A 22,270-nucleotide genomic window follows, 5' to 3' on the forward strand; every position below is an offset into this window, starting at 1 on the left:
AGTGATGAAAAATAAAATATAAAAAGCAAACAGATTTCTTTGTAGAAAATGATCAAAATGATCCTTAATGTATTGGGATTGCTTTATTTTGGTCCTTGATGTATGTCAGTGATGGATGTAGTTCTTAAAATATGTAAAAATATGATCAATTTGGTACCAACCCCTTAATCTATGAGAATTTTAAAGAATGGCTGTTAACTTTAATTCTTTGCCCCGCATGCAACTCATGTGTTGTTCTTTTAACCAGTGTCCCTCTTCTTCAAAGCTTAGTCTCCCATCTCTATTCCAACACCAAATCTAAACATAATTCTTTTCTTCCATCCCCACTCACTAAATGAATCACTCCTTAAATTGGAATGTCAAAATTCAGCTTTACCTGCCCTCGTTTCCTTTCTAACAAGAGTTGAGAACAATATTGCAATGGGAGCCTCAATTTAACATTAGATAGCTTGATGTGTTAGATAACAAACAAAAGTAAGCTCCCTTCCCTCCCTTCAAAAAATCATGTTAAAAACAAAAATCGGTTTTATGTCTATTCAATGTTTCCCTAATGTTTTCCTAATATAATGTTCTTTTAGTCCCCCACCACCGTCCACTTTTCTTTTATCAAATAGTCTTGTTGACGGAAGGAATATCAATGCAAAATTAGTTCCGTAATTCTTTATATATTTATTTATAATTTTTGTAAGAGATTTTTATTCTTCCTCGTAAGAGATTTAAATATAAATTCTACTATTTTCAAAAGTTTTTTTTTTTTTCTAAAAGTTTAGCCAAACACTCAATTCTTTAAAACAGTACTCCATCAGTCTCAATTCTGTGATACTTTTTTCTTTTTAGTCCGTAAAAAAAAATCACATTTCTATTTTAATACTTCAAATTTAACTTTTCCAAATACTCATTCTACCTTTAATGAGACGATTTATAGGCACACGGATACTTATGGCTTATTTTAAGTTACATCTCAAGATCTTCCTTTACATTTTAAATTTTGTACTCAATCACTTATCATTACACAAATTAAAGTGACAAAAGTACTTTTAACTTCTCAAAAACTTGACCAAACAAATTATAGGACACATAAAATGAAAAAAGAAGAGAGCACTCACACATATTCGGATATGTACTCATAGATATAAATCAACTAAAATATGTTCTCCTCGGTTCTGTACTTCATCTTTTTCACGTTTTGCAACATTATTAAAGAATGTTGTTCTTACCACGAGAAAATATGTTAAGAGGCACTCAATTATGAGTAATTATGTATTAATATCATTTAATTTTATTTTGAAATAACAAAATCACTCAATTTAGAGTTTTTCCCTTATAAAACTGCTCAATCAAATTTATCATCAAAAAATCTGTCATGACAAAATAAATAACTTTTCTATGTCACGCAAACATGAACCCTCTAATTACTCCTACTTGGTAGTTTGTGACAGTGGTCTATTCTGCTCAAGTAGCAGTTGTGGGCAGCAGCGGAACTAGTATCCTGGACTCCCAGTAATGAGTTTGGTCGAATTTATATAATTTTAGGTCAAATTTTATATTAGTATTAAGATATTAATTAAATATGTATCAATTATATATTTAGAATTCAATAACTTTAAAAGACTAGATATCGAACACATCCCACATCCCCGTATGATAATTGCTATAACATACACTTCCATTATAATACAAAAACTTTGAAATTTTTTTGGACGATTGTATTTGGATTTTAGAAGGCCGTTAAACTTAATTACGTGAAACTTCTTCAGGAAAACTGATGTTATGTGAGTTGAATTAATTTACTCAACTTGAGTTCGTTGACTTTGTGTAATTTCTTGAATTTTCTTTACATGACAATGACAACTATTTGAATCTTTCATTAATCAGCTTGCTTGATTAGTGTGTATTTATTTTCTTGTTCGTTTCTTTTTCATTTCTTCTGCTTCGTCCATTTCAATTTATTTTATTGTGGTATTTAACTAGACATAATTAATAACTACGTATAACAAAAAAGGCATTTAGCGGCGGTTGTTGAATCAGCCCAAGCCCACACTAACAGCTATTGGGCCAAGAAGAAGTAACAGGGTCACGAGGCTTTCATAAAAGCTTATTTGGAATTCGAGCCCATTTAGCAACTAGTTTTATAAAAAAGGCATGAGGAGTTAGAGAGCGGTTATGCGTATTGTTGAGAAAATATTTGTTTCTATTGTATCTTTTTTTTTTTTAGTCTAAACTTCTCATCCACATTTTTATCACTGTCATTAGTTACTTGTTGCTCCAGTATTTTCCATTGTAATTCAATAGTTTGAGTGTTACAATTACTATTCGATGATAATTCAGTGCTCCAGTTCTTATTAATAAAGAGAGGAGTTTGGGTTTGTTACAGCAGCATTAACATTTTAGCGGCGATTAAGGCACCGGTTTATAATCGTTGCGATATACTATTTTATAAATCTTATAAAAAATTTAGTTGACAGCGGTTTGAAGGATTTTTCCCGGTTTGGTGATCTTTTATCAAATTAAATCTGCTCTATTAATGTTTCTAATTTCATTAATATTTTTGTCGCAGCTATTTTATTTTTGCCTCTATTAATACATTGAGTTATTTTTACAGCAATTTTTTAACCGCCGCAAATATTAATTATTACTACTATTGTTTTCAAATTTCATAATTTTCACCTGGTTTAATATTCCTATTTTATTCATTTGACCCATCATAACATTTAGAGTAATTGATAACATTAAATTCATTTAAAGAGTTCCTACATAGGGTTGGGCATAAAACACCGAAAACCGAATTACCGAACCGAACCGAGGGTTTCGGTATTTCGGTTTTCGGTTCGGTTTTCGGTAATATATTAAAAAAGTTCGGTATTCGGTATTTCCCGAATACCGAAATAGACATATTCGAAAAGAAGCAAAAAATGCAGGTCACTTTCTCTCAGAACTTGCTACTCCATATGTACTTACTCACTTCTCAGGCTGTGACAACACTGAGTATTTGGGTGAAGGACACTCATGCTTCTATTATTCCCATACTGTTAGCTGATTTTATAAATTAACTTTTCATTTTAAAGACATTAAAGTATTTAATTTGCTTTTTTTATTTTCTTCCCAACATTAGATCTCATCTCTTCAGCATCATTTTTTCAACTTGTACTGTTACCAGAAATATATATTAAAAAATGGCTAAGATTTATATACCTTTGGAGCTTTGATTCTCCTTCAGTATCCTTCATAAGTGACGATTGAGATTCAATTGAATATGCATGGCATGGGTGAATGGCAGAAATTTGTAAGCTTCACGTTTAATGATTGATGGAGATATTAATTGAGAGGTGACTGTTGATCAGGGAATTAGGAGCATTTATGAACTCGACTTAATATGATATTATCGAATACCGTACCGAACCGAAGTTTGATTTACCGATTACCGAATTACCGAACCCGAACTTTAAAAATACCGAACCGAATACCGAACGCCCACCCCTATTCCTCCATATAGAAGATTTCGTTCTATTTGGAACCTATTAAAAAGAAAAAAGTGCTACATAAAACTTAATTCTCCTTTATGACAACTTTAATTTTCCCTGAACAAATTAGTTTAATGTTAATATTCTCTGGTATTATGGCAACAAAGAAGTTCCATCGAAATATATGTAGTCTTTTGAAATTTATTATAAGTTTGGGCTTAATTCTAAATTGATTTAGGGCCTAACTTCTTGGGGTAGTCCATATCATTTTTTTGCACGGAGTGCCCTTCATTTGGTGTGGTCTTTAAATTTTGCCCCTCAAATTTGTGGTCTTTAAATTTTGCCCTTCATATTTGTGGTCTTTAAATTTTGCCCTTTGCTTGGAAAGATGAGCGAATACATGAAGTTCTGGGTTCGAATCCCCGCTCAGGCATAAAATAAAAAAATAATTTCGCAAGGCAGGACTAGGGGAGTGTATGCCGGATCCAGCATACAATCTTTAAGAAAAAGTTAAAGTTATGCCGGATCCGGTATAACTAAAAGTCTGCCCCACAAGGCAAAGTCTGCCCCCTCCGGCATACTTGTTGCACCCTATTTTTACCAAAGGCTAAACAAAGCACAACTTATGGAGCTCTGAAATAATTAATTATGTACAGAGTCGCCACCTAGCATTTAAGGTATACTAGGGTACCTATAAATTATTAATATATGCAGCTTAACATGGTCTACGAAAATAAGTGAGATTCTAGGTAAGGGTTCAAATTATTCCGAAGGGAAGGTGTTAGGCATCCTTCAGAATCCACAAAAATGGTTCCCGGCTGGACCAATTTAACTATACGAGGGATGTGTAAAAAGGCTTGATTATTATTTACAAAAATTAATAAAATTTAGACTAAAGAATAACTAATATGACTATTCACATAAATAATCATGCAATACATATTTTATACATATGTGATATAATAATTATTTAAAAAAAAAAAAGTTATGTGCAACTTAGAAGCTTGGGTATGTGACAAAGGTATAAAAAATGGGCATGAAATTATTTTGCACTCGAAGTGAGTTAACTAATTTAACTAGCTAAGTATGTACGCCTAATCAATTAATTATGAGAGTATATTCTAAAGCCTAAATATTGAGGCAAATCACCCTATTTATTCACTTAAGTGTGCTAAGCTATTGAATTAAAACTCTAGCAAAACATGATAACTATAAGAATATTAGTTACAAAAATAATAACTGTCTAATATTAATATGTCTAAAACACATAAAATTTAAATCGACTAAGTAGATCATAAATAAATACCACCAACCTACACCCTAAAAAATAAAGTTTCACTATATTTTATGCTTCCATAATTTAAGAATGTAAAATAAATATAAACAAAGAATCTAAGAAGCTATTTGAACTTCTTTTGAGTGTCATCTTCAAAAAATAACTTCGGATACCTGCATGACTTAATAAAAAAATGTTAGTAAGAGAATAAATAATTATCGGATGAATTAAAAAAATAATGAATAAACTAAAAATAAAAATCCGTCTTTGTACATGGAAGGCCTTGGAAATCGACGAAAATTTCTTCATCGGCCAATTGGGTGTAGTATTTGTCCAAATCAATTTAAGCAACATTTCTTGGCAAAGAGTTAATGTAAAGTAGTTCAAATAAGCATATAAGTGCAATAGTAAAAAGAATGATGCAAATCTAGTTTCAGATGTTATCTACCACAGCAAAAAATAAACTTGGACCAAGTGATCCCGGCTAAAAGGTCTGGCAGCCTACTCAGCATTTGATATTCAGTCTGATTTGTGGAATGAGTCCCATTTAACAATGTGGCTTCATCACCCACTATTTCACAAGATTTTTTTCTTGCCAATATAACAAGTTTTTTTTTCCTTTTTGGAATAAGCTACACAAGCAACTAATTTCACCTGGTTTCAACTAATTGCAAAAAACAATCATGAATATCCTCCCCAAAATATTGAACTCTTCATATTTTTTTATTTTTTGTTCCATACTTTCATTGCATTATATTGGATATCCAAAATAAGTGGAAGAAATGCAACATAGAACAATACCCTCCTCTTTTCGCGATCCAGAGCTCGAGGATGGACAGCCTTCACTTTCATTTCAAAACAAAAAAAAACAAACAAACAAAATAATAATAATAATAATAATAAATAAGAACGAGCTGCAAGTCGACCTCAGTAAGGAGCAATAAGGCCAAACGAGTCAACACAATAGCAAGAGCAAAAGCAAGTTTATACAGTAGCAAACAGTGGCCAAAATGGAGCAAACATTCTCAACAAAGAGCAAGTCTTGAGCAAAGAACTTAGCAGCCAGAATAATCAAATGTGGAGCAGCAACAATAGATTTTACCGGAAAATAATTTGGCCTGGTCTTTTCGGGTGTGACAACGGCAAAAGAAGGGAAAAGGGGCAGCGTCGTTTCGATGGCATTACGGAATGACACCATAACATAAAGGCAAAAAAAAAAACACACACGAATCTAACCATAAATCATACACCACAACAACATAACATATTAACAGTTAAAACATAATTAAAATAAACGAGATCAGTCTAGAAGAAAACTAAAGCACAATAAAATGAAGCTAATGGCATTTTCGTTCTGATCTGAAGGAAGAAACAGAGGGAGATGTGGGTTAGTGAAATCGAAAAATAAAACAACGAAAAGAGCAAGAAGAGAAGAAGATAAGCGGAGCAGTGCTTTACTCGCCGTCAATGGCTATTTTCCGGTGACGTGAGGTAGGTGGTTGGATTTCGCGGTGGTGGTGTTGACAGTGTTTGACGGATATGGAGGAGAAAAAAAAATGGGGAAAGATGAGGAAGACGGTGGTGTAGTTGGCTGCTGTGGGGGTGATGTGGTGGTTTGTGGTGAAGGAGAAGAGAGAAGATGAAGGATTGGTTTCGTGGTGGTGGGCGGCTGTTGGAGAGAAGTGAGGGGAGAAAATGTTTAGGGTTTAGTTCTGAGTGTTTGTGTGTGTAAATATATGTAGAAGATGAATACCCCCTCCCTTTTCTTATAATGCAAAATGGCCCCTGTTTTGTTCAAAGAATAGAAGATTGCACCCTTTTGTCTCCTCAATGCTTACCTTAATCCCCTTTTTAAAAAAAATGATGAAACCTTGACTTGATCAGATTTTACTCTGCGTTTAAAAATTAATTACTCCGATTTTCTCTGCACTGTCAGACTGTACTAATACATGTGTAAGTATAAAATGTAATTATTAATGTATAAGATATGAAAATGTATTGCTATAAAATTTAGAAACAATTATTAATTGCACAAAAATGGTAGTATTACGTTGTACATGTGAAAAATAATGATTCTTAAAAAAATGACAATAAATTAATAAAATTTCCTAAAATAAGGATAATCAACAATAAATTGTCAAAATATGTAAAAATTGTATTTCGTGCTCTTTAACGAATCAGGGCCCCCCAAAACGATAATTTTAAGCACGTCGAGCCAAAATTAGGTGTCAACAACTTGTCCCTCTTCGACCGGAGACGATGAAAGAGTTTTCGGACGAAGACGTTGACATTTAGCCTATTTTGGCTCGACAAAGAATTGCTAAAAGGATATGTACGGAGAAAGAGGGCAGACGTTGGTAGAGCTTTGACAATACTCTCAGTCCGTCGGCAAGGTTGCGATAAAAAAAAATGATAAAAAGGGAAGGATTGTATACTTGCTGGGGAAAGAATGATTCTCGTCCCGATGTGACCGAACTCTGCATAGAGCTTCCTACATATCTCGTCAATCACGAGAATCAGGTCAATGTAGTTCGAAAGGTGATAACTAATACATGTTGTGGCAAATTTTGATCGTCCAATCAAAATTTTGCCCCAGTATTGTTAGAATGGTCCTAGCAAGTGTAGGATGAAAAACAGTCGTGTTATGTAACGCCCTTTTTTTTTTTTTTTTTTTTTTAAGCCGGCATGATGCAATGCGTTTGAAAGGTATGTGAAAATGATAATGCAATGCATGTGCAGTGTTTGCGAGCATTCGCAAAGCAATGATGCAATGTATGTGCAGTGCATCTGCGAGCATACGCAGGGCATTTAAAACAAACAAATGCAGGTACGGTGCAATGCGTCTGCGAGCATACGCAGGGGCATTTGAAAACAATAAAACAATGCAGGTGCAGTACAATGCGGCTGCGAGCATATGCAGGGGCATTTGAAAACAATAAAGAAATGCAGGTGCGGTGCAATGCGGCTGCGAGCATACGCAGGGGCATTAAGAAAACAATAATAAAACAAGGCAGATGCGGTGTGATGTCTTATGCAGAAATTTTCAAAGGGCGGTGCGCGGCCCGTGCAACATATGAAAGGCGGTGCAAATTACAAAGGGCGGTGCATGGCCTATGTAACATATGAAAGGGATGCAAAGGGCGGTGTGCAGCCCATGCATCATATGAAAGGCGGTGCTCAGCCTTATGCAGAAATTACAAAGGGCGGTGCATAGCCCATGTAACATATGAAAGCGATGCGAAGGGCGGTGCGCAGCCCGTGCATCATATGAAAGGTGGTGCAAATTACAAAGGGCGGTGCATGGCCCATGTAACATATGAAAGGGATGCAAAGGGCGGTGCGCAGCCCATGCATCATATGAAAGGCGGTGCTCAGCCTTATGCAGATATTACAAAAGGCGGTGCATGGCCCATGTAACATATGAAAGCGATGCGAAGGGCGGTGCGCAGCCCGTACATCATATGAAAGGCGGTGCTCAGCCTTATGCAGAAATTACAAAGGGCGGTGCATGGCCCATGTAACATATGAAAGCGATGCGAAGGGCGGTGCGCAGCCCGTGCATCATATGAAAGGCGGTGCTCAGCCTTATGCAGAAATTACAAAGGGCGGTGCATGGCCCATGTAACATATGAAAGCGATGCAAAGGGCGGTGCGCAGCCCGTGCATCATATGAAAGGCGGTGCTCAGCCTTATGCAGAAATTACAAAGGGCGGTGCATGGCCCATGTAACATATGAAAGCGATGCAAAGGGCGGTGCACAGCCCATGCATCATATGAAAGGCGGTGCTCAGCCTTATGCAGAAATTACAAAGGGCGGTGCATGGCCCATGTAACACATGAAAGGCGGTGAGCAACCTTATGCAGAAATTTAAATGGGCGGTGCGCAGCCCATACAACATGAAAGGCGGTGCTCAGCCTTATGCAGAAATTACAAAGGGCGGTGCATGGCCCATGTAACATATGAAAGCGATGCAAAGGGCGGTGCGCAGCCCATGCATCATATGAAAGGCGGTGCTCAGCCTTATACAGAAATTACAAAGGGCGGTGCATGGCCCATGTAACACATGAAAGGCGGTGAGCAACCTTATGCAGAAATTTAAATGGGCGGTGCGCAGCCCATGCAACATGAAAGGCGGTGCTCAGCCTTATGCAGAAATTACAAAGGGCGGTGCATGGCCCATGTAACATATGAAAGCGATGCAAAGGGCGGTGTGCAGCCCATGCATCATATGAAAGGCGGTGTTCAGCCTTATGCAGAAATTACAAAGGGCGGTGCATGGCCCATGTAACATATGAAGGCGAACCAGCCTAAACTGTCCTATTAAAGGCGAACTAGCCTAAAATGTCCAATTAAAGGCGGACAAGCCTAATGTTATAGTAAAGGCGGACAAGCCTAAATGTCCAATTAAAGGCGGACGAGCCTAAATGTCCAATTAAAGGCGGACTAGCCTAAAATGTCCAATTAAAGGCGGACAAGCCTAAAATGCGGTACTTTTGCGAACAATGATGTTGCCTCTGCATGGCATTTGAAAGTGATAATGTAACGCAGGTCTGGAAGATAACGCCTTTGCTTCGGCGCGAATGCAGTGCAGAAGGTAAGGTCCTTGGGCCATGAAATGGTGCCTTTAGGCGATGAGAATGATGACTTTAGACTATGACGCCCTCGGTGTCCTACTGTGGGGCTGGTCGAGCCCGTGCCTTTTCTCTCGAAATGCGCCATTGGTGGAATTTTTGAGGGCCCCCTCAAAAATTTTGTCCCAGTTTAGAAAACAAACAAAAATTTGCATACTTCCCGCGAAATGCGATGTGCACTTGCGGTTTTTTTTTTTTTTTTTTTTTTTAAGCTACTCGAAAAATGTTCTCCCAATTTCATGCTTCAGCGGAGAAATACGAGGATCTTTCATGGTAAGACCAGATGTGGATACCTCATAGAGTTAGTAACAACATAACAACATTAAACTATATTTACTGTGCAACAATAAAAAATAAAAATAAAAAATTAAGAAAAATAACAAAATCACGAAAGCAAAATCCAGCAATTTTTTTTTTTTGTTTTTTTTAAATAATCATAATGATTGATATAACATGCCTCGACTTCAGTTGGTACCAACAATTAGTATTGTGCATAAGAAATCACCATTGTTTGTCGTCCAACAAACCAAGATCGACTTATTGATAATTCCTACAGCTTCAAGTGGTACCTCAGACATACCTAAGGATCGACAAGATCGGTTCATTTTGTTTCAAACAAAGACTCTGAACTATACCTACCCTCATGTTTCAAGTGCCCTCACCAGAAAGAAAGTCCCTTTTCACACGTATTCAGTATTTTTGAACTTTGGGACGTCTAGAGAAGTACACTCAAACTGAGAAAGATGTTCAATGCTTGCAATTGTGATACCATAAGCTTGGCCGTCATGTAAGTATCCACTAATGAGAGAAACCTTAGCATAGAATCACGTAGGGCTTGTTATGGGGTTGTAATGTAGGCTTGGGAAAAGGGTAGGATATTATTTGGATAAGGAGTGACTAATGCTTCCCTAAGCGTTGCGCTATGTCTGTGCTTGGTATTTGTGTGCTCTGACACTTTATTTTATTGTCCCTTTCTTTTGTACTTGTGCGACCTCTTTTGCAAGTTAAAGTCCTTTTTTCCGTTTTTTTTTTTTTTTTTTTTTTTTGAGTTTAGGGTTGCATGCCCGAAACTCTGTGGGGATTAAGAGAATTGACCTGGGTTGCACGCCCGAGGTCTTGATAGTAATTCCAGGTTGTATGCCTGCGTGTAAAAATAAAAATAAATAACGGGTTAGATGTCCGAGATCCCGAATGACTGAGTTTTTTTTTTTTTGTGGGCTCCTTCTTGCTTTGGAGGTCATTCTTAGCCTTTGTTTTGTTGGGACGGTCGAATCCTTTTTTTTTTTCAAGCTTCAGCTCAGATCTCTATCCGCAGTTGCACGTTTTTTTAGTACGCTCAGGGAGGTTGGGCCAAGAGAGAGATAGTGCATGTAAGCACTCAGAAATGGTATAGGCTTATGATGTGGTGGCCAAAGAAAAGGCTTTAGGCTCAAAGAGGGAATGCTAGGGATAATGTCATTTGGTAGGCTAGAAAGGCTCAAACGGGTCAAAGAAGGACTACGATCCTTTTCTATGCAGAGTGTTACTCATAATTTCGCCTCAACAGACATTCAAGCCAAGTTCTAGATCACAATGCAATGCAATTGAACGCTATCTAAAGCTCACCACACAATGCACATGAAACAATGAGGTTGGTTTTGTTCTTGTCTTACAAGAATGTAAGAGAATTTTTTCAAGTGTGACTTAAAGTGTGAATGAGAGGTACCAAAAGAATCTATAATTTACCACGAAGTCAGACCTCTCCATCATATTAATTGTTACTTGTTCCTCTCCTATGCACATTCTTAACTGTGTTGGTACCAACCAAGTCAAAGATATGAATCTAAAAGATATATTTTTTTTTGTAGTTTTGAATAAGGGGTACCGAACCCAAAAAGGGTTGCCTACGTATCTCATCTTTGATGAGAATCAGGTGCGCGTAGTTCGTTCAGATAGGATGGAAAGAAATAAAATATTTTTGTGATTTTTCAAAATAAAGGATTTTTTTTTTGTGATTTTTTTGAATAATGAATACCGAACACAAAAGGGCTGCCTACGTATCTCATCAAAGAAGAGAATCAGGTGTGCGTAGTTCTTGCAGATAGGATAGAAAGAAATAAAATATTTTTGTGATTTTTTCAAAATAAAGGATTTTTTTTTATGAATAATGAATAATGAATACCGAACCCAAAAGGGTTGCCTACGTATCTCATCAAAAAAGAGAATCAGGTGTGCGTAGTTCTTGCAAATAGAAAGGAATAAAATATTTTTGTGATTTTTCAAAATAAAGGATTTTTTTGTGATTTTTTGAATAATGATTTTTTTGTGGTTTTTTTAATAATGAATAATGAATACCGAACCCAAAAGGGCTGCCTACGTATCTCATCAAAGAAGAGAATCAGGTGTGCGTAGTTCTTGCAAATAGGGTATAAAACGCATGATTGATTTTTTTTTTTTTTTACAAAATGCAGGGTTCAACACGAGTCAGCTAAAAATAATTAGATAAAGTGCTAAAGCAGTGCAAAGCAAATAACACAATATTTATTTAAAAACAAAACATGTAACAAATAAAGAGTATGTGAAAAATGAAAAGAATGTTCGAAATAAAGGATAAAATTCAACCTAGCTAAAAACAACTGCAAAATGGAATGTACAGTAACCTAGGAATTCTAAGAGTTTGTTTTCCTATGACACAAGGCTCCCGAGCGGACTACTCGAGTGAGAAGGCTACGCGGTCCCCGTTACTCGGGCACCCCGCGCATACGCCAACTCTCCTAAAATTTGGATTTTACGAAAAAAAAAAATCGCGGGTGCGCAAAACACACCTCGCGTGTACGTGTGATAGTGTGAGTTTTCCAGAAGTGGAGGAAATATGAACGGCATGCCATTTTATATAAACCGATAACACATATGAATATTAATATAAAACCACCAAAAGATAACAATCAAAGAGAAACAGTAAAAGCAAGATGCATAATTTACAATAAAGTAAAAAATGAGTATGGTAAAAAAAACTTGCAAGTAAAAAAGGCAATAATACAGTGTATGAAATTAAAAGCAGATATGTACGTAAACAAATAAGGGAACAAAGGCAAAGGATATACATGACGAATAAATACAGGCAAGTAAAATAAAGAAAAATTCAAATAAAGACAACATACCTCGAATAACAAATTGAGTCCATATGGTTAGAACCTAAGTGTCCCCAGCAGAGTCGCCATGTTGTTGCACCCTATTTTTACCAAAGGCTAAACAAAGCACAACTTATGAATCTCTGAAATAATTAATTATGTACAGAGTCGCCACCTAGCATTTAAGGTATACTAGGGTACCTATAAATTATTAATATATGCAGCTTAACATGGTCTACGAAAATAAGTGAGATTCTAGGTAAGGGTTCAAATTTTTCCGAAGGGAAGGTGTTAGGCATCCTTCAGAATCCACAAATATGGTTCCCGGCTGGACCAATTTAACTATACGAGGGATGTGTAAAAAGGCTTGATTATTATTTACAAAAATTAATAAAATTTAGACTAAAGAATAACTAATATGACTATTCACATAAATAATCATGCAATACGTATTTTATACATATGTGATATAATAATTATTTAAAAAAAAAAAAAGTTATGTGCAACTTAGAAGCTTGGGTATGTGACAAAGGTATAAAAAATGGGCATGAAATTATTTTGCACTCGAAGTGAGTTAACTAATTTAACTAGCTAAGTATGTACGCCTAATCAATTAATTATGAGAGTATATTCTAAAGCCTAAATATTGAGGCAAATCACCCTATTTATTCACTTAAGTGTGCTAAGCTATTGAATTAAAACTCTAGCAAAACATGATAACTATAAGAATATTAGTTACAAAAATAATAACTGTCTAATATTAATATGTCTAAAACACATAAAATTTAAATCGGCTAAGTAGATCATAAATAAATACCACCAACCTACACCCTAAAAAATAAAGTTTCACTATATTTTATGCTTGCATAATTTAAGAATGTAAAATAAATATAAACAAAGAATCTAAGAAGTTATTTGAACTTCTTTTGAGTGTCATCTTCAAAAAATAACTTCGGATACCTGCATGAGACTTAATAAAAAAATGTTAGTAAGAGAATAAATAATTATCGGATGAATTAAAAAAATAATGAATAAACTAAAAATAAAAATCCGTCTTTGTACATGGAAGGCCTTGGAAATCGACGGAAATTTCTTCATCGGCCAATTGGGTGTAGTATTTGTCCAAATCAATTTAAGCAACATTTCTTGGCAAAGAGTTAATGTAAAGTAGTTCAAATAAGCATATAAGTGCAATAGTAAAAAGAATGATGCAAATCTAGTTTCAGATGTTATCTACCACAGCAAAAAATAAACTTGGACCAAGTGATCCCGGCTAAAAGGTCTGGCAGCCTACTCAGCATTTGATATTTAGTCTGATTTGTGGAATGAGTCCCATTTAACAATGTGGCTTCATCACCCACTATTTCACAAGATTTTTTTCTTGCCAATATAACAAGTTTTTTTTTCCTTTTTGGAATAAGCTACACAAGCAACTAATTTCACCTGGTTTCAACTAATTGCAAAAAACAATCATGAATATCCTCCCCAAAATATTGAACTCTTCATATTTTTTTATTTTTTGTTCCATACTTTCATTGCATTATATTGGATATCCAAAATAAGTGGAAGAAATGCAACATAGAACAATACCCTCCTCTTTTCGCGATCCAGAGCTCGAGGATGGACAGCCTTCACTTTCATTTCAAAACAAAAAAAAACAAACAAACAAAATAATAATAATAATAATAATAATAATAATAATAAATAAGAACGAGCTGCAAGTCGACCTCAGTAAGGAGCAATAAGGCCAAACGAGTCAACACAATAGCAAGAGCAAAAGCAAGTTTATACAGTAGCAAACAGTGGCCAAAATGGAGCAAACATTCTCAACAAAGAGCAAGTCTTGAGCAAAGAACTTAGCAGCCAGAATAATCAAATGTGGAGCAGCAACAATAGATTTTACCGAAAAATAATTTGGCCTGGTCTTTTCGGGTGTGACAACGGCAAAAGAAGGGAAAAGGGGCAGCGTCGTTTCGATGGCATTACGGAATGACACCATAACATAAAGGCAAAAAAAAAAAACACACGAATCTAACCATAAATCATACACCACAACAACATAACATATTAACAGTTAAAACATAATTAAAATAAACGAGATCAGTCTAGAAGAAAACTAAAGCACAATAAAATGAAGCTAATGGCATTTTCGTTCTGATCTGAAGGAAGAAACAGAGGGAGATGTGGGTTAGTGAAATCGAAAAATAAAACAACGAAAAGAGCAAGAAGAGAAGAAGATAAGCGGAGTAGTGCTTTACTCGCCGTCAATGGCTATTTTCCGGTGACGTGAGGTAGGTGGTTGGATTTCGCGGTGGTGGTGTTGACAGTGTTTGACGGATATGGAGGAGAAAAAAAAAATGGGGAAAGATGAGGAAGACGGTGGTGTAGTTGGCTGCTGTGGGGGTGATGTGGTGGTTTGTGGTGAAGGAGAAGAGAGAAGATGAAGGATTGGTTTCGTGGTGGTGGGCGGCTGTTGGAGAGAAGTGAGGGGAGAAAATGTTTAGGGTTTAGTTCTGAGTGTTTGTGTGTGTAAATATATGTAGAAGATGAATACCCCCTCCCTTTTCTTATAATGCAAAATGGCCCCTGTTTTGTTCAAAGAATAGAAGATTGCACCCTTTTGTCTCCTCAATGCTTACCTTAATCCCCTTTTTAAAAAAAATGATGAAACCTTGACTTGATCAGATTTTACTCTGCGTTTAAAAATTAATTACTCCGATTTTCTCTGCACTGTCAGACTGTACTAATACATGTGTAAGTATAAAATGTAATTATTAATGTATAAGATATGAAAATGTATTGCTATAAAATTTAGAAACAATTATTAATTGCACAAAAATGGTAGTATTACGTTGTACATGTGAAAAATAATGATTCTTAAAAAAATGACAATAAATTAATAAAATTTCCTAAAATAAGGATAATCAACAATAAATTGTCAAAATATGTAAAAATTGTATTTCGTGCTCTTTAACGAATCAGGGCCCCCCAAAACGATAATTTTAAGCACGTCGAGCCAAAATTAGGTGTCAACAATACTTTTAGTTAAACATAACTAAAAGTCTGCCGGAGGGGGCATACAAAATTTAAACTTTGCCTTGTAAGACAAACTTTTAGTTATGCCTTAAGGAAAACTTACGCCTTATGGGGCATACTTTTAGTTATGTTTTATGGGCACACTTTTATTTAAGGCATTACTAAAGGTTTACCTTGAAAAGTTAAAAAAAATACATATATATATGCTTCAAGGCAAAGTTTGCCCATAAGGCATAAGTATGCCCCCATCAGCATAAGTTTGGTAATTCCTGAACAAGTTTATGCCGATGGGGGCATACTTTTAATGGGCAAATTTCAAAATTTAAACTTTGCCTTATAAGGCAAACTTTTAGTTATGCCTTAAGGAAAACTTACGCCTTATAGGGCATACTTTTAGTTATGTTTTATGGGCACACTTTTAGTTAAGGTATTACTAAAGGTTTACCTTGAAAAGTTAAAAAAAAATATATATATATATATGCTTCAAGGCAAAGTTTGCCCATAAGGCATAAGTATGCCCCCATCGGCATAAGTTTGGTAATTCCTGAACAAGTTTATGCCGATGGGGGCATACTTTTAATGGGCAAACTTTTATGCCGGATCCGGCATAAACTTGTGAAGAAATTATCAAAGTTATGCCGGAACTGGCATACTTATGCCAAGTCTGCCCATAAGGCATAAGTATGCCGGGTCCGGCATAACTTTGCTAATTCCTTCACAAGTGTATGCCGATGGGGGCATAGCGAAATTTAAACTCTGCCTTGCGAATTTTTTTTAAAATTTTGACTGTGTGGGGGTTCGAACCTGAAACCCATGGGATTTAACGAAGGGCAAAATTTAAAGATTTCAAATATGAGGGGCAAAATTTAAAGACCACCCCAAAAGAAGCAGAATTGCCCAGTCCATATAGCTAGTGGGCTTCAGATATTGACGATTTAACAATAGTACATTACTAGTTTAGGTCATGTATGTTGTATGCATCAAGTTTAGTAACGCCAGTAAGTTATTTTGCAATTTAAAAATCCGCATAGCTAATACATGTATAAGTTATGAAGGAACCTATGTATTATTTTATGCAAGATAGAATATGGAATAACTAATATATGAATAACTAAAATCTGCATAACTAACATTTTTTGTGCGGATTGTCCTTCATTTGGGGTGGTCTTTAAGTTTTTCCCTTCAAATAGGTGGTCTTTAAATTTTGCTCTTCGCTATATGTCCCTTGACTCTGGGTTTGAACCCCCGCTCAGTTAAAAATTTTTTAAAAATTTCACAAGGCATAAGTTGGGTACGCAAGGCAGAAATTTTGGCGAACCAAACTTCTACATTTTGATTTTTTTTTCTTTGTAAAATTTTTGACTGAGCGGGGGTTCGAACCCAGAACCAAAGAGCTTCTAGCGAAGGGCAAAACTTAAAGACCACCCCAAAATAAGGGTATTCCTGCGAATTGCCCCATAACTAACTCCTACATAAAATAATACATAAATTCCTTCATAACTAATCACATGTCCTTCCTACTTTTAACAACTTGTAGCTGTTGTCGGTGTATATTTGGTGTATATCAAATATATCTCGGTGTATAACGTATATACAACCAAATGAATCACCCATCTTCATAAGCTTTGTCCAGCACTTGAAGTTATTTTCTATTAATGATGCCTCCTTTTTTTGAACTAATGTATGAAAAGAAGAACTAAAAAAAGAAATTTCTAGAGACAACATGATGTGGGATGCAATAATGATTTCAGAGAAAGACCTGTTATGCACAGTGGCAGATGTAGTAGAGTACATTTAAAAAATAAAAAATGAAAAATGTTGTGAGCGACCTTTTCCTAAATAAGGTATGACATACTTTATTAATAATGTTTCGAAATGAGAAAAAGAAAAGGTAAAGAATCTTTTTCCAAAATAATGTATGAATCCTTTGTCAATGATGTTGCAAAATGAGGAAAGAAAAAGTACAGAAACCGAGGAAAAATATATTTAGGCATGTTTACTCTTGCTTTTAATTGATTTATGTATATCCGGAAGTGTGTCTATGTAGTTGATTTATCCAATTTCAAATGATGGAGTCGCATTTGTTATGGAGCGAGTTGCCCTCAAATGTTAATTTTTTTCCGACATGATTACGAATTTAGTTGAGTTTAATGCGGATACCGAATAACAGGTGGAAAATTAAAAAAAAAAGTATAATCTGAGAGAAAATTATATACTTGTCGTGTTGAATATGTCATGACATTTTCTATAGCTATAATAACATATCATTAAGGATAAAATAAAAAGTTTAAAATAATTATTTTAAATATAAATAATTTCATTCTTTTTGGAACCTTTTAAAAAGAAATATACTATTACGTAACTTAATTCTCCTTTATGGTAACTTTAGTTTTCCACAACAAACTTGTTTTCAATTTCGATTAGATGCCCTTCGCTCATTTAGATACTATATTTAGCCCAACTATCACGGGACAATTATTATAGACAAAATTTCTCAAATGACTACCTTATTGTAGTTTTCTACCATTTGTAACTATCCTTTTTAATATTACCATTCATAGCTAAAAATCAGCTGATTTGTGTATGTTTTCGGATGTATTTGTTGTCAGCAAATACATCAGCATACGGTAAAAAGGGAACAGCTTCCTTTATTTTAGCCTCTAAACGTGGTGATATTAAATGACAAATCAATATATTTTTTACCTTCCTTTCCACAAAAAAAGCTGTAATATTCCCTTTCCTTACACGTATCTCTTCTTCCATTCATTCTTAAACAATCAAAAACGTAAAAAAATTCAAATTTCAAATTAAAATCTTCAACACATCTGAAATTACAGTAACAAACACAAACACGTCAAATCATCAGGTATTTCGTGCAAAAACACATTTTTTCATTTCACAAAATTTCGTCTATTCAATTTGTATATATGTGATTTCAATTTTTTTCTTGGATCCTAATGTGAGAGTTGTTTTATTCTTCTGATTTTTTTTTCTGTCTTCATCACTAATATTCGAAAATAATGAGGTAATCTCATTGTAAGCGTGTCAATGAATGAATAATGTGTTTGAAAATTTCGGTTGAAAGTATGTTAATGTACATGAATGGTTAGGAATCCAAAAAAAAAGGATCATGTTCATATCTTTTATTTTTCAGAAGCTAAACTATGTTTTTCTGAACTACCATGTGTATAAGTAGTAATTTATGCTAAAACTAAGTATTTCTGAAGTGTCAAAATATATGTATCTTATATTCCAATATGTTTTCTCTTTTACACATTCCAATAACTTTTCGAAGTGTTCAGGAATAACTTTCCGAAGATCTAGTTCATATCTTTGTTGTTCCTCAATCTAAACTATGTATTTCTGAACTGTAATTCAATATCTAAACCATGTATTTCTGTACAATGTTAACTGAACCGTGTTTACTATATATTTTTATAATATCCAAACTATGTATTTATGAACTGGCTAAACTATGTATTTCTGAATTATGTATATCTGAACTATATAAACTATGTATTTGTCACCTATTTTTCATATCAGTTTATGCTATACTATGTATTTGTCAACAAGGGTATGGTTATTGAGTGTAATCCAATATGTGTATGTTATATTAAATTATTAGTGAGTAATTCTAATTTGTATAAATTATTTAATTTTGAACGTGAAACTTATGTAGGGCATACATATTACAGGTTTTATGTTGACACAGTGATTCAAGGATTTTTTTTTATATATAAAATGGCCAATATAACCTCGTTGATTAGACACTCTGGTATTTGGAACGACGAGAATAAATACATCAATTACAAAATAGATGCTGTGACCTTCAAGGAGTATTCGACGTATGAGGAATTGTTACAAACAGTTGCAACACAATTGAATTTGGACACGAAAATGAAAAACATAAGCATAAAATACATGGTTGAAGGTGATTGTATTCCAATGGAAATTCACAATGACATGGGTGTTAGGGTGTATGTGGAACTGAAGAAAGAGAACAAAGCATTACCAATGTACCCATTATGTATCATTACAACTGATAGAAGCATAGAGATATGTATATCGGATGAGAGTTGTGTTGAAGGTGACTATTTGCAAATCGGATACACCAATCAAACAGTTGGTTCCCATGATTTTGCATCATCAAGTTGTGGAAAGGCTGATTTGTTATTCGAAAACAACAAGGGTATGGTTATTGATGACAAGAACCAAAAAGTAGTTGTCGTCGATCAAGTATACAAGGATAAAGATACATTAAAATCTGTGATGGTGAATTATGCAATTACAAATAGGTTCAACTATCGGACAGAAAGGAGCAATGCAATAAGGTACTAAATGTGCATTTGTTTATGTATTTTGCAACTGTGCGTTGTTATGTATTTGAACCGTGACAGTGTATGTTTGTTAATTTGTACGAGTGGAGGTATTTCTCAGCATGTGTATGTTTATTATAAAGTAGAATCAATACTGATTTGTATGTATTTGTATTCATAAATAATGTATTTGGTCTGATTTGCATTTGATTAACTTATTTACATATGGTAAAGTTACTCATCTATCCTTTTGTATTAATAAAACAAGAATAAATACATTACTGATGCATTTTACATTATTATGTTTTTTATTTATTTATTTATTTATTTCTCTTGTTTTTGTGTTGTAGCTACACTCTTGTGTGCGTATCAGGAGAGTGTGATTGGAAATTCAGGGCGTCAAGTGTCGGTAAGTCAGGAATGTTTAGAGTTAGGGAGTTTCAAGACAAACATACATGTCCATTGAAGGAAAAGGTTTATTCCCAATGCCAAGCTACAAGTCGGTTGATAAGTGGGATTGTCAAACCAAAAATATCAAATCATAAGAGGAAATATACGCCTAAAGACATTGCGGAGGACGTCAAAAATGATTTCGGAATGGATGTGTCGTACATGGTTGCTTGGCGGGCCAAAGAAAGGGCGATGAACGATTTAATGGGTGAACCGGCTGATTCTTATAAAAGACTACCCGGATATCTATACATTTTGGATAAGACTTATCCGGGTTCACATATCAGAATGCGTAAAACCCGTGAAAATGAATTTCTGTATGTTTTTATAGCACTATATGCATTTATCAAAGGCTTTGATTATTGTCGGTCAATTGTGGTGGTTGATGGAAGCCACTTAAAAACACCATACAATGGAACATTTGTCTCGGCAAGCACATTAGACGGTGCAGATATGTCAACAAAAATACATATTAATTTATTACCTCAATATATATTTTATATGTTTTGGACAAATACAAAATGTATTATATTATATTTTTTTTCTTCTTAACTGTATCTCCAGGCAACATACTTCCCTTAGCATATGGTGTGATTGATTCCGAGAATGACAGATCATGGATGTGGTTTTTTTAGCGTTTCAGAGAATCATATGGAATCAGAGAGAATATGTGTATCGTATCTGATAGGCATGAAAGTATAAACAAGGCTGTTTGTCGAATTTATCCAGAATTTGCACATTATGCATGCATTTGGCATTTGTGGGGTAATGTATGTAAAAAATACAAGAAGAGTCATGATGTGCTGAGTCCTGTTTTTTATTCCATGGCAAAAGCATACACGCAGGATGATTTCGATGAGTTAATGGGAAAGGTTCAAAAGGTAGATATGCGCTTGGCAGAGTATTTGGAATCTGCTGGTAGAGAAAAGTGGGCTAGATTGTATGCATCTGTTAACCGAGGGTGGACAATGACTTCTAACATAGCAGAGTGCATTAACCGACATCTTCTAGCAGCAAGAGAACTGCCTATATATGACTTTCTCGAAGAAGTTAGAAGGATGTTTGGGAGATGGAATTACAATAACCGGAGAAATGGAACATACATATTCACTACACTCGGTAAAAAGTTTCAGGAAATGCTATCAATCAACGAGTATCTATGTTTACGAATGACGATATGTTTCATTTTAATGCGTGTTATAATTTATTTGACAAACTTGTACTTGTACTAATCTGGTGTTTCTACACATTATACATTTGTGTATTTGGAATCCCATTTACAGTTAGTGTGAGTGTAAATTATATGACTACCTTTTAAAAATGATATGTATTTGTTTAATTATTTGATCATTTATTTTAAAAATTCTGAATGTTTCAATAACAAATACATGTAATTATTATTTTTTCAGGTAGAACCGTCAACAGAATTCGTGTACACAGTACATGATGGAGGACGACGATTCATTCTTAATTTGAATAGCAAAACTTGCAGTTGTCGTATGTTTCAACTAGATGAAATCCCCTGCCCGCATGCATGGGCTGTCATTAAAAAGAAAAATCTGGTTGCTGAGGATTATTGCTCTGATTTGTTCAAACCGGCGACCGTGTTGAAGACATATGATGTACCTGTGGATCCTCTACCCGACGAGCGTGAATGGAACATTCCCAACCACATCTTGGAGGATGTGGTTTTGCCCCCAAGATACAAGAGACCGCCTGGTAGGCCAAAGAAGAGGCGTGATAAGCCTTTAAATGAATTGTTATTTGGAAAGGGCAGACATGCTTGCAGTACTTGTGGACAAGTTGGGCACAACAGACGTTCATGTAGTTTTGAGCCTCTGAGGAAGTGAATTTTTCTTGTGTTCCTATCCATTTAACTTTTTTACCAAAGATAGATTGGTTATTTAAGTATTTGAACACTTGTGTCAAAAACTTCCATTGACACTTGTCGTAGTATTATAGATATTTTTGCAATGAAATGAATGTCCC

At 34.8% G+C, this 22,270-nt stretch overlaps 2 protein-coding genes across 2 annotated transcripts; both read left to right on the plus strand.

Moving 5' to 3' along the window:
- Positions 1-19,099: 19,099 nt before the first annotated feature.
- LOC132619392 (uncharacterized) lies at positions 19,100-20,916 on the plus strand. The gene is made up of 3 exons (XM_060334312.1): positions 19,100-19,846; positions 20,182-20,726; positions 20,846-20,916. Exons 1-3 carry the CDS (start codon positions 19,257-19,259, stop codon positions 20,914-20,916), a joined length of 1,206 nt encoding a protein of 401 aa, XP_060190295.1. The 5' UTR covers positions 19,100-19,256.
- Positions 20,917-21,105: 189 nt separating this feature from the next.
- Positions 21,106-22,131, plus strand: LOC132619393 (uncharacterized). Its single transcript, XM_060334313.1, has 2 exons — positions 21,106-21,330; positions 21,691-22,131. Exons 1-2 carry the CDS (start codon positions 21,106-21,108, stop codon positions 22,129-22,131), a joined length of 666 nt encoding a protein of 221 aa, XP_060190296.1.
- Positions 22,132-22,270: the final 139 nt, after the last annotated feature.

This window comes from Lycium barbarum, chromosome 11 (assembly GCF_019175385.1).
Source record: "Lycium barbarum isolate Lr01 chromosome 11, ASM1917538v2, whole genome shotgun sequence".
In the NCBI taxonomy this organism is placed as follows: Eukaryota; Viridiplantae; Streptophyta; class Magnoliopsida; order Solanales; family Solanaceae; genus Lycium; species Lycium barbarum.